This window comes from Daucus carota, chromosome 2 (assembly GCF_001625215.2).
Source record: "Daucus carota subsp. sativus chromosome 2, DH1 v3.0, whole genome shotgun sequence".
NCBI lineage: Eukaryota > Viridiplantae > Streptophyta > Magnoliopsida > Apiales > Apiaceae > Daucus > Daucus carota.
In genome coordinates this window covers 23,423,354-23,436,338 of record NC_030382.2, presented here as the reverse complement: position 1 = coordinate 23,436,338, position 12,985 = coordinate 23,423,354, and the positions used below count along the sequence as shown (strand labels likewise).

The following is a 12,985-nucleotide window of genomic DNA, read 5'->3' as shown; positions in this document are numbered from 1 at the left end:
TGCTGTTCAGTAGGAACAAAGTGAAGTTCAATGGTTCCTACCTCCACATGCTCCCTTATAAAATGATATCTTATACTGATGTGCTTTGTCAGAGAATGTTGAACTGGGTTTCCTGTCATAGCAATAGCACTTTGGTTATCACAATAAATAGGAATTTTAGAAAAGGATAACCCATAGTCCAACAGTTGATTCTTCATCCAAAGAATTTGAGCACAGCAACTGCCTGCAGCTATATACTCTGACTCTGCTTTTGATGTTGAAATGGACTTTTGCTTCTTGCTATACCAAGAAACAAGTCTTCCACCCAGAAATTGACAACTCCCACTTGTGCTTTTCCTGTCAATTTTGCAACCTGCAAAATCTGCATCAGAGTATCCAATTAGACTAAAATCTGATTCTCTAGGATACCATAATCCCAATGATGTGGTTCCCTTGAGATATCTGAATATCCTCTTCACTGCAATCAGATGAGGCTCTCTTGGATCTGCCTGAAATCTTGCACATAGACATGTGGCATACATGATGTCTGGTCTACTTGCAGTCAGATAAAGCAAAGATCCAATCATTCCTCTATAGTTTGTGATATCCACTGATGCACCAGTATCTTTGTCTAGTTTGGTTGCTGTTGCCATAGGAGTAGTTGCAGCTGAACTGTCTTGCATACCAAATTTCTTCAAAAGATTTCTGGTATACTTGGCTTGATTTATAAAAATCCCATCTTCAGTCTGTTTAACTTGTAAACCCAGAAAATAGCTGAGTTCCCCCATCATGCTCATTTGGTACCTAGACTGCATGAGCTTGGCAAATCTTTGACAGAGTTTAGCATTAGTGGAGCCAAAAATAATGTCATCAACATAGATTTAAACTAAAAGCAGATCATTACCATGATTCAAATAAAACAGGGTTTTATCTATGGTACCTCTAGTAAATCCACTTTCAAGAAGAAATTGAGCCAGAGTTTCATACCATGCCCTTGGAGCCTGCTTTAGTCCATAAAGTGCTTTGTCCAACCTGTAGACATAGTCTGGATGTTTTGGATCCACAAATCCTGGAGGTTGTTCAACATATACCTCTTCATCCAGTTTTCCATTTAGAAAAGCACTCTTGACATCCATCTGAAATACTTTGAATTTCTTGTGAGCAGCATAGGCCAGAAAGATTCTGATTGCCTCCAATCTTGCAACTGGAGCAAATGTTTCATCATAATCAATACCTTCCTGTTGTGAATACCCTTTTGCCACAAGCCTTGCTTTATTCCTTGTAATGACACCCTCACTATCAGTTTTGTTTCTGAACACCCATTTTGTACCAACTATGGATCTGTCTTTAGGTCTTGGTACTAGGGTCCATACTTTGTTTCTCTCAAACTCATTTAGCTCTTCTTGCATTGCTTGTATCCAGTCAGCATCTTGAAGAGCTTCCTCCACCTTTTTAGGTTCTGTTTGTGACAGAAAGCAATGATGTAAACACTCATTTGCTGTAGCTGTCCTTGTTTGCACACCTGCTTCTGGATTACCAATTATTAAATCACGTGTGTGAGATTTTGTCCACTTCCTAGCATGTGGAAGTTGACCATTTTCATCATTGGATCCTCCCCATTGATCCATGCTCTCCTGATTCTGTTGATTATTCTCTGTAGCTCCCCCTAAGTTTGTGCTATCAGAGTTTGAATCAGTATTCTCTGATGAGTTTGAGTCAGCATTCTCTGATGAGTCTTGGGTAGAGTCTGGAACATTCTGATGCTCCCCCTCAACAAGTGCTTCATCATCATGAACTTGTGAATTTTCACCAGAGTTTGCTGTATTTTGTTCACAGTCAGAGTTTGACTGTTCATCAGAGTTTGTTGAATCAGAGAATATTTCTTCATTTTCAAAATGCAGTTCTTCATGATCATCCGTATCTGCTAATCCCATGATTCTTTTGTCATCAAATGACACATGTATGGATTCCATGATCACCTTGGTTCTGAGGTTGTAGACTCTGAAGGCCTTTGTTATCAGTGGATAACCTACAAAAATCCCCTCATCAGCTTTTAAATCAAACTTGGTAAGCTGTTCTGGATGAGTCTTCAATACAAAGCATTTGCACCCAAATATGTGAAAGTACTTCAGATTTGGCTTCTTTTTCTTTACCATCTCATATGGGGTCTTGCCATGCTTATTTATCAAGGTTGCATTTTGAGTGAAACAAGCTGTTTGAACAGCTTCTGCCCAGAAATAAGTAGGTAGTTTAGCCTCATCAAGCATATTTCTGGCAGCTTCTATAAGAGTCCTGTTTTTCCTCTCAACTACACCATTTTGCTGTGGTGTACCAGGTGCAGAAAATTGTTGCACTACACCTCTTTCTTTGCAGAACTCTTCCATTGTTGAATTTCTGAACTCAGTTCCATTATCACTTCTAATGACCTTTACTTTGTCTTCAGATCCATGATCCAGTTGCTTCACATGATCCATCAGATGCAAGGCTGTTTCATCTTTAGAGTGAAGAAAATACACCCAAGTGTATCTGGTATACTCATCAACAATGACAAGAGCATATTTCTTCCTTGCAATGGATGGCACATTAACTGGTCCAAATAGATCAACATGTAGAAGATAATATGGTTTCTTTATTGAGAATTCAGTCTTACTCTTGAAAGATGTCTTTCTCTGCTTGGCCTTTTGACATGAATCACATAATCCATCAGATGTGAGTAGTGATTCAGGGAGTCCTCTCACAAGCTTTTTCTTTATAAGCTCATTTATGGAGTTGAAATTGAGATGTGAGAGTTTCTTGTGCCACTTCCAACTTTCTTCGGCAGAGATTCTTGTAGACAAGCAAATTGCTTTTCCTTCAGAGTTTGTAGGCAAGTGGATTTCATAAATATTTCCATGTCTGTGAGCAATTACTGCCACTTTGCCTGTTGACTTGCTTACTATCTCACTGTGTTCTTCATAGAAATCAACATGATATCCTCTGTCACAGATCTGACTGACAGAGAGTAAATTGTGTTTTAGCCCTTGTACAAGAGCTACATTTGATATGATGACATTTCCAAGATTGATGTTGCCATATCCTAGAGTCCTTCCTATGTTGCCATCTCCATAAGAAACACTTGGGCCAGCCTTCTCCACAAACTCTGATAGCAGGGCCTTATTTCCAGTCATGTGTCCTGAACATCCACTGTCCAAGACTAGAATATTCTTCCTGTTGCGCTGCAATCACAAAGACCACTAATTGTTAGTTTTAAGGACCCAGACTTGCTTGGATCCCTTGGCCTTATTAAGTTTGTTAGCTTTTGCAGCGGAATTATTATTATTATCAGAGTTTGAGCTAACAGACTTTGTAACAGAGTTTGTACTAGAAACAGAGTTTGTACTTGCAGAGTTTTTATTAACCTTTAAAGAAGGTTTCAATTGATAATAATCATAATACAAACTATGATATTCTTTGCAAGTATAAATAGAATGCCATAAACTACCACAATGAAAACATGGATCTTGTGGTTTATATCTAATACTACTTTTTCTAACTCCAGACTTTGTAGGTAAGGAGTTAATGTCCTTGTTCTTCCTGCAAAAATTAGCAAGATGATTAGTATTCCCACAGTTATGGCATGTCTTCCTAGGTGCATTTGGAATAGGCATGTAGTTATTACTCTTGTCTATTCCAATCTTGCCATTTCTATTTTTCCTAGGTTCCCTGTTTTTGTCATCAGACTTTACCTCTTTAAGCTTATGTTTAAGCTGTTTCTGAGTCATCAGTCCTATGTTAACCTGTTTGGGCTTATCAGATTTTAAATTGTTGTTAATCTCTGTTTTTGGTCTACTCTGTTTAGACTTTGAGGATTCAGCAACAAATTTAACAGGTTTAACCTTAGGTTTTTGAGTTTTAACAAACTCTGTTTTTGATGACTCAGCTTCTGAGTTATCAGTGTAACCTAGTCCCTTTTTCCAGTTTCCACTGCCTAAGATATCCTGAGTGGTCTTGCCTGAATTAGTCCATGTTTTAATAATGTCTCTTTCCTTAGCAAGTTCTGATTGAAGAGATGCATACCTCTTTAATAATTCATCTTTGACAATGACAGCATCATCTCTTTCTTTCTGAACTTCCAACATCTGCACTAATTCTTTTTCTAGATAATCATTCCTTTTCTTTACACTTAGAGTTTCAGATTTTAATCTTTCATTTTCTAAAGTCTGATCTCTAAAGCTGATATGCAAAGTTTTAAGAAACAATCTTAACTCAGTTATGTCTTCAGTATCAAAGGCAAGAGTGGAATGAGGTACCTTTGCAGTAGATTCAGAGTTGTTGTCAGTGTTTGCCATCAGAGCATAGTTGACTTCTTCCTCTGAATCAGATGTATCTGTCCAGTTTCCTTTCTTGGTGATAAAGGCCTTTTCTTTTTCCTTCTTGGCTTTCTTGCATTCAGATGCAAAGTGACCCTTTTCACCACAGTTGAAACAGGTATACTTGTCAGCCTTTCCAGCTTTCCCTTCCTTGCCCTCATTCTTCTTGAAGCTCTTCTTATCATAAACTTTGTCAGAGTTTCTGTCTTTCTTTGAAAAACTTTTGCCTTTGTTGAACTTTTTATAGGCCAACTTCTTGAAGCTTTTCACCATCAATGCTGCTAACTGCATCATCTCATCATCACTTTCTTCAGAGTCTGAGGAAACATCAGAGTTTGAATCATCAGAGTTTGATGACTCAATGTCAGACTTTGTGACATGAGCTTTTCCTTTGCTCTTAGCAGCTTCCTCTTGAACTTTCAGAGCAACAGACTTTGATTTTCCTCCATGACGTTTGCTCCTCTGCTCCATCTCAAGTTCATGAGTCTTCAGTCTTCCATAAACATCATCAAGAGACATTTCTCCAAGATCAAGATTGTCTCTTATTGTGGTGACTTTCAAATCCCATTTTTCAGGAAGAGCCAGAAGGAATTTGAGGTTTGAGTCTTCAAGATCATATTCCTTGTTCACCAGAGATAAGTCATTCAGCAGTTTGACAAATCTGTCATACAGATCTGTCAAGGACTCACCAGATTTTGAGTCAAAGTGCTCATACTCCTGTGTAAGGATTGTTTTTCTGTTTTTCTTAATGGCCTGAGTTCCTTGACATCTGGTTTCCAGAGCATCCCAGATTTGTTTAGCAGTTTTGCACCCAATCACCCTATTAGACATTGCATTATCAAGGGCACTGTGCAGAAGGTGTTTCACCTTAGAGTCTTTACCAATTGACAAGATGTCCTCAGGGGTATAATCTTTCTTTTCTTTTGGGACCATCTTCTGAGGTTCATCTGCAAGCCCAACAGAGAGCTTGGTGGGCATATGTGGTCCATCATAGATCCTGTCAAGGTATTCTGGATCAACAGAGTCTAAGAATATGATCATTCTTTCTTTCCAGACTGGATATTCAGATGCCTTAAGGATTGGAACTCTAAAGGATGAAGCTTGTGATTTTTCAGACATGATTGTGATTAAGATCTCACTGTAGTAATCTTAACAGAGCTGGCTCTGATACCACTTGTTAGGTCCTGTTAACTCACTATATAATATGATATAGTGATCACAATCTGTAACACAGTATAACAGTATGAGAGATTGAAAGCAATAAACTGTTATATTCACAAAGCTTTTATGGTTACAAAAACTCTCTCAGTGATTTATATTGTATCACTAAGAGCTGCTAGGGTTCTTAACAATGTACTCGATAACTCAACTCATATAGAGTAACCCTAATCTGTGTTTATATAGACACAGTTACATAATCAATCTCTGATTTGATATCCTATAAATCAGCTAATAAATCTATCAATCAAAGATTGCTCCAGTTTTCTGTTTAGATTCCATAGTCAGCAAATCACTCCTCAGCTTCTATCCTTCCTTGAAGTATATCCGCTTCTGAGCTCTTTCCACGTGTAAACTCTGACGAGTCTTGACTATGTAAACTCTGATCAGACTTTAACAAACTCTGTCAGACTTTACTAAACTCTGATCAGCTTCCAGTTTAAACTCTGATGATTCCTGTTCTAAAACAAACTTTAAGAACATTAGTAATCATCAATTATGTCTAACAGATAGGGATCCTCACCTTCACTCCCTAAAAACTTTGGCAACATACTAATGTGATGTGCCTTAATCTCGAAATTATTCCCATTAACGGGAGGAAGGGTGATGCACGATGGTTGAGCGGAACGGGACGGGTAACAACGGTCTTTAAGAGACAACGCCATTTTTACTATCGGTTCTGGAACTTCTATGGTTTCGGAATCGGAAGAAGACGAAGAAGGAATCTCGATTATAGGTCTAACTAATCTAGACGTTTCGTTCCTAACCCAAGTAGTTCGCATAAACAAGATAGTAAACACGTACAAATAAGTGCTAAAAATTAAAACACACAAAAGAAAGGGTGTAAAATTGAAAGAAAAACCTAGTTCTAGGGTTCCCTAATAAAAAAAAAACTAGACCTTGCTCCTAACCGTAAGGACCACCAAAAACTCGATAAATCAATTATTATTCGGACCGGTTTGGCCAGTTTGGAGCAGGCATTGCCAAGAGGCCAATCTCCGCGCTTAGACACCAAACCTTAATCAGCCAGGTAAGCTTTCGCTTGTCCTTAGACACCGTAGAGTCAGAATAATATTGAGAATTAAAAGGGGCTCAATCTAAATAGTAAAAATGTAAACTCAAAACACAAAATAAAGGCTCTTCAACCCACAAGTGGTTGGCATAAATGCCACTTTATCCACTTGTTGAAGGCAAAGTTGGTCATAGCCATAAATTTCAACAAAGCAAGAATGCAAGAGATAAACAAACTAAACTTGAACTTATATATATATATATGAAAAGTGTTTACAATATTTGAGAGATTACAAGTTGAAAGAGAAAGCTATTCTAGATGTAGAAGATGATGAAGGAGGCTACTAACAACTAGGTAAAAACTAGGTTAAACTAAGATGGTGGCTAATGAGAGAAAAAGATGTTTATATAGGCCAAGATTAGGGTTTTATGGGTAGAAGGGTCTTTGTGTCTTTATTTTCTTTTCCCTTTTCCCTTTTTCTTCTTCTTCTTCTTCTTCTTCTTTTTCTTCCTCTTTTTCCCTTCTTGCACCTTTTTGTTCCTTTTTCTCTTGAATTCTCGATTTCTCTAAAAATTCCTGAAAACAAAACAATTAACTAATAAAATACGAAAACAAGCAATAAATAGGTAGTTAAAATGTGCAAAATAATGGACCTATCAATAAGTGCAAGATGGAAGAGCTGCTGGAAGACCTAAAAACGGTGAAGGCTGATGAGAAGACGAAAGCCGAGCTTATCGTCAAGTCACCCTTCACTAAAAGGGCCAGGGAGTCACCCCAACCGCGTATCTACAGGGGGGTTGGCGACCGGCGATTTAACGGAACCACAGATCCCGTGGAGTATCTTAGCCGGTTAGACACTGAGATGGAGGTCTACCAGATTCCAGACCTCAAAAAATGTCGCTTATTGGCTGTAACCCTCAGGGATGACGCTCACCACTGGTTCAAGAGGCTTCCTGCTAATTCCATCAGCTTTTTGAGGAAAATGTGTGAGCTGTTTGTGGGACAATTCAGGGCTTCCGTTACTTATGCCCCACCTGCCAACACTCTAGCTAACATCAAGCAGAAGGAACATGAGACACTCAGAGAATATTTTAAACGCTTCAACTTAGAGGTGCCTCGTGTCAGGCCAACGTCAAAGGAGACCCTGAAGAACTTCTTAATAGCGGGAGTAAGGCCTGGAACAAACTTCTGGAAGGAGCTGCAAGGGCGGGAGCCCGAAACCCTGGTTGACTTCTTTGCTAGGGCGGAACCCCATAAGGTGATTGAGGAATCTCTGGCTAAATTGAAGGAGTCGAAGTCTGAAAGCCGTAGCAGTTGGAAGAATAAGAGGGATAGGTCTTATAGCCCAGAAAAGAGAAGCACCTATAAAAAGAATCCCTACGTAAGGCCTACGGGCGTGAATACAACCAGCACGCAGGGCTTCGACAAGTCAAGGCTAACAATGAGGAAGACTAGGGAACCAAGATACCATGAATACACGCCTCTGACAGCTTCCATAGATCATATTTTTGAGGTTGGAGATAAGGCACAGCAGAATGCGTGCATCTCAAGGATCACATAGAAGATCTCATTAGAACTGAATACCTGACAGAGTTTTGGCTCAAGAGGCTAAGAAGTACAAGGAAAATAAGGTCGAAAGGGCAAATGACCAGGAAGCCAACCGTAGCACCCGTGCTGGTAGTGTACGAATGATCATCGGAGGACCCTTCGTGGGAGGCCAGGGGCGCAGTGCTATGAAGAGATACGTACGGGAAACCCGAGGGCCACCGTTAACCAATGTGTGCCATCTGTCCGAAAGGCCTCCCAAAATGTTTAAAGGGGAGACCATGGACATTACCTTTACTGAGGGGGATGCACGCGCGGTACACCAGCCTCATAGCGACGCCCTGGTGGTAACAGCTGTGATTGGAAATGTCAATGTGCACAGGCTTCTCATCGACACGGAAGCTCTGTCAATATCCTATCCTACAGCGCATACCAAAGAATGAAAATGGCAGACAAAGACATGATGGCCTGCTACAATAAATTGTACGGTTTCATAGGAAATGCTGTCCAAATTGTTGGAAGGGTAAGGCTCCCGATCACCCTTAGAGTGGAACCACTGACTACCACTCAGGTTGCAGAGTTCATGATAGTGAATGAAGACATCTCTTATAACGGGATCCTGGGCAGACCTATCTTAAGAGATTCGCGGATTGTAACCTCAATCTACCACCTGTCAATGAAGTTCCCAACCCCCAATGGGGTAGGATGTGTGCGAGGATGTCAGGCTGACTCCCGAGAATGCTATAACAGGGCCTTGAAATCCGCAGTGAAGGCCTGCAAAGAGATCCAATTAATGGACGGAGACATCCCTGAAAGCTGCTACAAGAAAGTGGAGATAGAGGAGGAACCCGAAATTAAGGCTCGGGGAAAAGTTCTGATAAAATTTGTGAAAGAGACGTATACCATGAAGCCATACCTACAACATGGTGATTATTGTGTAACATCCGGGAGAAGACCCATACCTTGAAGCCTCACATGCCGTGCATGGAGGGCTTACTCTCATGGAAAATACTGATATAGCTGAAACCCTGGTTGAGGGGATTGTGGAAGATGTTACTGACAGTGATTCTGAAGGGGCTAGTCAAAGGCAGCCCAAAATAAAAAGCAAGGAAATAAGTACGAGGCACTTTGTGACTTCAGTAGTGCTATGATAACCTATCAACCTGGAGATCGTACACAGCTTCTAGTTTCCTGAAATCCTGGGTACGCAACCCCGAGAGGGTGGCAATAAAGAGGTTATGATTGGGATTGACCCAGAAGTCATGTGCCACCACCTCAATATTGACCCAGACGGAAAGGGAGTCAGACAGAAGAGAAGGCCAATTAGTGGGGAAAGGGCTAGCGAACCCGGTGTTAGTAAAGAAACCTAACGGAAAGTGGAGAACGTGCATAGACTTTACTGATCTGAACAAGGCTTGCCCTAAGGACAGCTTCTAGCACCCTCGAATTGACCAACTGGTGGATTCCACTGCGGGGCATGCACTGTTGAGCTTCATGGACGCCTACTCAGGCTACAACCAAATCCCCATGTTCGAGCTAGATCAGGAACATACCTCCTTTATCACTGATAGGGGGCTTTATTGCTATATTGGGATACCGTTCGGTTTGCTGAATGCTGAGGCTACTTATCAAAGGCTGGTCAACAAGATGTTTAAGGACCAGATTGGGAAGACCATGGAAGTATATGTGGATGATATGCTAGTCAAATCAAAGGAGGCTTATGATCATGTAGCTCACTTATCAGAGATGTTTGACATACTAAGGGATTACAAGATGAAATTGAATCCCCAAAAATGCGTATTCGGGGTCGAATCTGGCAAGTTCCTGGGCTTCATTGTCAATCACAGGGGAATTGAAGCTTACCCTGCGAAGATCAAGGCCTTAATTGAAATGAGGTCGCCTAGGAATGTAAAGGAGGTGCAATGCCTTACAGGCCGGGTTGCCGCCCTAAACCGGTTTATCTCAAAGTCCTCAGACAAATGTAAAGAATTCTTTGCAGCCATAAAAAAGGGACAAAAATTTGAATGGACGACAGAATGCGAGGCTGCCTTCCTAAAGATGAAGGAGCAACTTGGAAGCCCGCCACTGTTGGCAAAACCAACGGAGGGTGAAGCCTTAATTTTTTACCTAGGGGTTTCCGAGTTCTCAATTAGCGCCATCCTAATCAAGGAGGAAGAGCAAGCCCAGCAACCGGTATATTACGCGAGCAAAAGATTACTTGATGCTGAAACCCGCTACTCGAACATGGAGAAGTTAGCCTACGCGCTAATTTTGGTTTCCCGTAAACTAAGGCCTTACTTCCAGGATCACAAGATTGAAGTGCGGACATCCTTCCCTCGCAGACAAGTTTTACACAAGCCGGAAGTCTCTGGAAGAATTATAAATTGGGCGGTTGAGCTAGGCCAATTTGATATAGAGTACAAGCCAAGGACCGCCATCAAGGGGCAAGCACTAGCTGGCTTTATCCTAGAGTTTCCACCCACTTTTGAAGTTGAAGGGATGGAATGTGTACCTGAACCTCAGTCTCTAATAGCCATACCCGAGAATTGTTCCCCTTGGTAAAACTTGTACGTCGATGGGGCTGTCAATGGAAATGGGGCCGGGGCTGACATCGTCCTAGTCAGTCCGGAAGGCCATAAGCTGCAAAGCTCCATTCACTTCGACTTTAAAGCCACCAATAATGACGCGGAGTATGAAGCCCTGATAGCGGGGCTAAGGCTAGCCTTGGAAATGAAGGTGGAAAATATGAATGTTTACAGTGATTCAATGTTGGTAGTTTGGCACATCCGAGGAGGCTTCCAAGCTAGGGGTCTCCGTACCGATCTTTACATGCGGTACACCCAGGAATTAATTGGGAAATTCAGAGAGATCAAGCTAGAGCAAATACCAAGGTCTGAGAACCTAGATGCAAATGCCCTGGCCAAGTTAGGCTCTCAGAGGGATGCATATATGCTTGCCGTGATCCCCCTCGAAATCCAATATCAGCCCAGCATCCCTAAAATTGAGGTCCTGGATGTTGAGATTGAAAAGTCTGACCTTTGGACAACCCCAATTCAGGAATATATAGCCAACGGAACCTTGCCTGCAGACAAAGATGAGGCCAGAAAATTGAGATACAAGGCAGCCCAGTATGTGATTTATGATGGAATTCTTTACAAAAGGGGGGTTCAATCGACCCCTCCTTAGGTGTGTTGCTGGGATAAGATGTGAGTACATTATGCGCGAGGTGCATGAAGGAATTTGTGGAAATCACTCGGGGGGTGCCTCCCTAGCCCACAAAATTCTCCATCAAGGCTACTATTGGCCTACCCTCTACAAAGACGCTCATGCCTTCGCCAAGGCCTGTGATAGCTGCCAAAGGTTCTCTAATACAAATAAGAACTCAGCGGTACCCCTAAAGACCTTGACAAGCCCCTAGCCGTTTGCTGTTTGGGGTATAAACCTGATTGGAGAGTTACCCAAAGGAAAAGGAGGGGTAAAATATGCAGTTGTCGCTGTAGACTACTTAACTAAGTGGGCCGAAGCTGAACCCCTGGCTTCCATCACTGCAAGGAAGCTGGTAGACTTCGTTTATCGAGCAATCATCTGTCGATACGGGGTTCCCTATAAGCACATATCGGACAATGGAAAGCAGTTTGATAACAATGAAATGATAGATTTCTGTGAGCATCTCGGTATAAAGAAAGGGTTTTCCGTGGTGCGCCACCCCAGAGTAACGGTCAGACGGAGGCCGTAAACAAAATTATCAAGCACACCCTGAAAGACAAACTAGAAGAGAAAAAGGGTTGTTGGCCAGAAGAACTTCCAATGGTGTTGTGGTCTTACAATACCATTCCAAGGTCTACCACCGACGAAACCCCGTTCACCCTAACATACGGGTGTGAAGCCATGGTTCCCGTGGAAGTTGGAGCAGGGTCCTTTCGAAGGGATAATTGTGACCCTGAGAATAATGAAGTCAACCACAAGCTTTACCTAGACCTGATTGAAGTAGTAAAGGATACAGCTCAGTTGAGACTTGCTGCATATCAACAGAGGACCCGTAAATATTTTGATAAGAAGGTGAGGGCTCAACCCCTCAAAACGGGAGACCTGGTTCTAAGAAAAATGATGCCTAACATGAGGGTTCCCGCTCATGGGGCCTTCGGTGCAAAATGGGAAGGCCCATATATCATCAAGATAGTGCTTTGGGAAGGAACCTATCACCTTACAGACATGGACGAAAGACTCATACCACGGGCTTGGAACGCCCAACACTTAAAGAGGTATTACCAGTAGCTTCACCCGGGTAGTATTTCTATAGGCTTCGGCTTTGGGGTCAAGACAATAAAGGTGGTTTATTAGTTGTAATCGCTATGCTTTTAGGAAAATTATCAGGCTATTATTTTCTTTATTTGCTAGGATGCTCGAGGGGTGGTGCCTTCACACCCTCGAAAAAAAAAATTATGTTATGACACCTTTTTATCATCTGATTCAATAAAATTTCGCAGTTTCCTGTTATGAAAATCTTGTATATGCTTGCTTGCCTACCATGATTGTTAATTGAATGCTTCATGTATGCTTTAAAAAGTAATTAGGGTTTCAATTGCATCTAGTTCTCCACCATAATTGTAATTATGCTAAAGAACTCGGGGGTAGTAGGCATATCATTAATATCACTTGGCTTAAAATTCAAAAAATTGGAAATCGAAAGCATTAAAACTTGGGAAACACAACTCAACAACTTGGCTGCACTAATTGGAAGGAAAGCTTATCAAAGCTTTCAAGGTTTCAAGCTTGCAAGGCTGCATTCATCGGAAGTAGGGTTTATCAAAGCCATTCAAGGTTTAAAGCCTATCAAGGCTTTCAAGGTTGAAAGCCTATCAAGGCTTTCAAGGTCAAAGCT

General features: G+C 41.4%; 1 protein-coding gene across 1 annotated transcript; it reads left to right on the top strand.

The window, feature by feature from the left end:
- The first annotated feature begins 7,228 nt into the window (after window positions 1–7,228).
- Window positions 7,229–8,546, top strand: LOC135150462 (uncharacterized). Its single transcript, XM_064086773.1, has 2 exons — window positions 7,229–8,097; window positions 8,150–8,546. Exons 1-2 carry the CDS (start codon window positions 7,229–7,231, stop codon window positions 8,544–8,546), a joined length of 1,266 nt encoding a protein of 421 aa, XP_063942843.1.
- The last annotated feature ends 4,439 nt before the right edge of the window (window positions 8,547–12,985 follow it).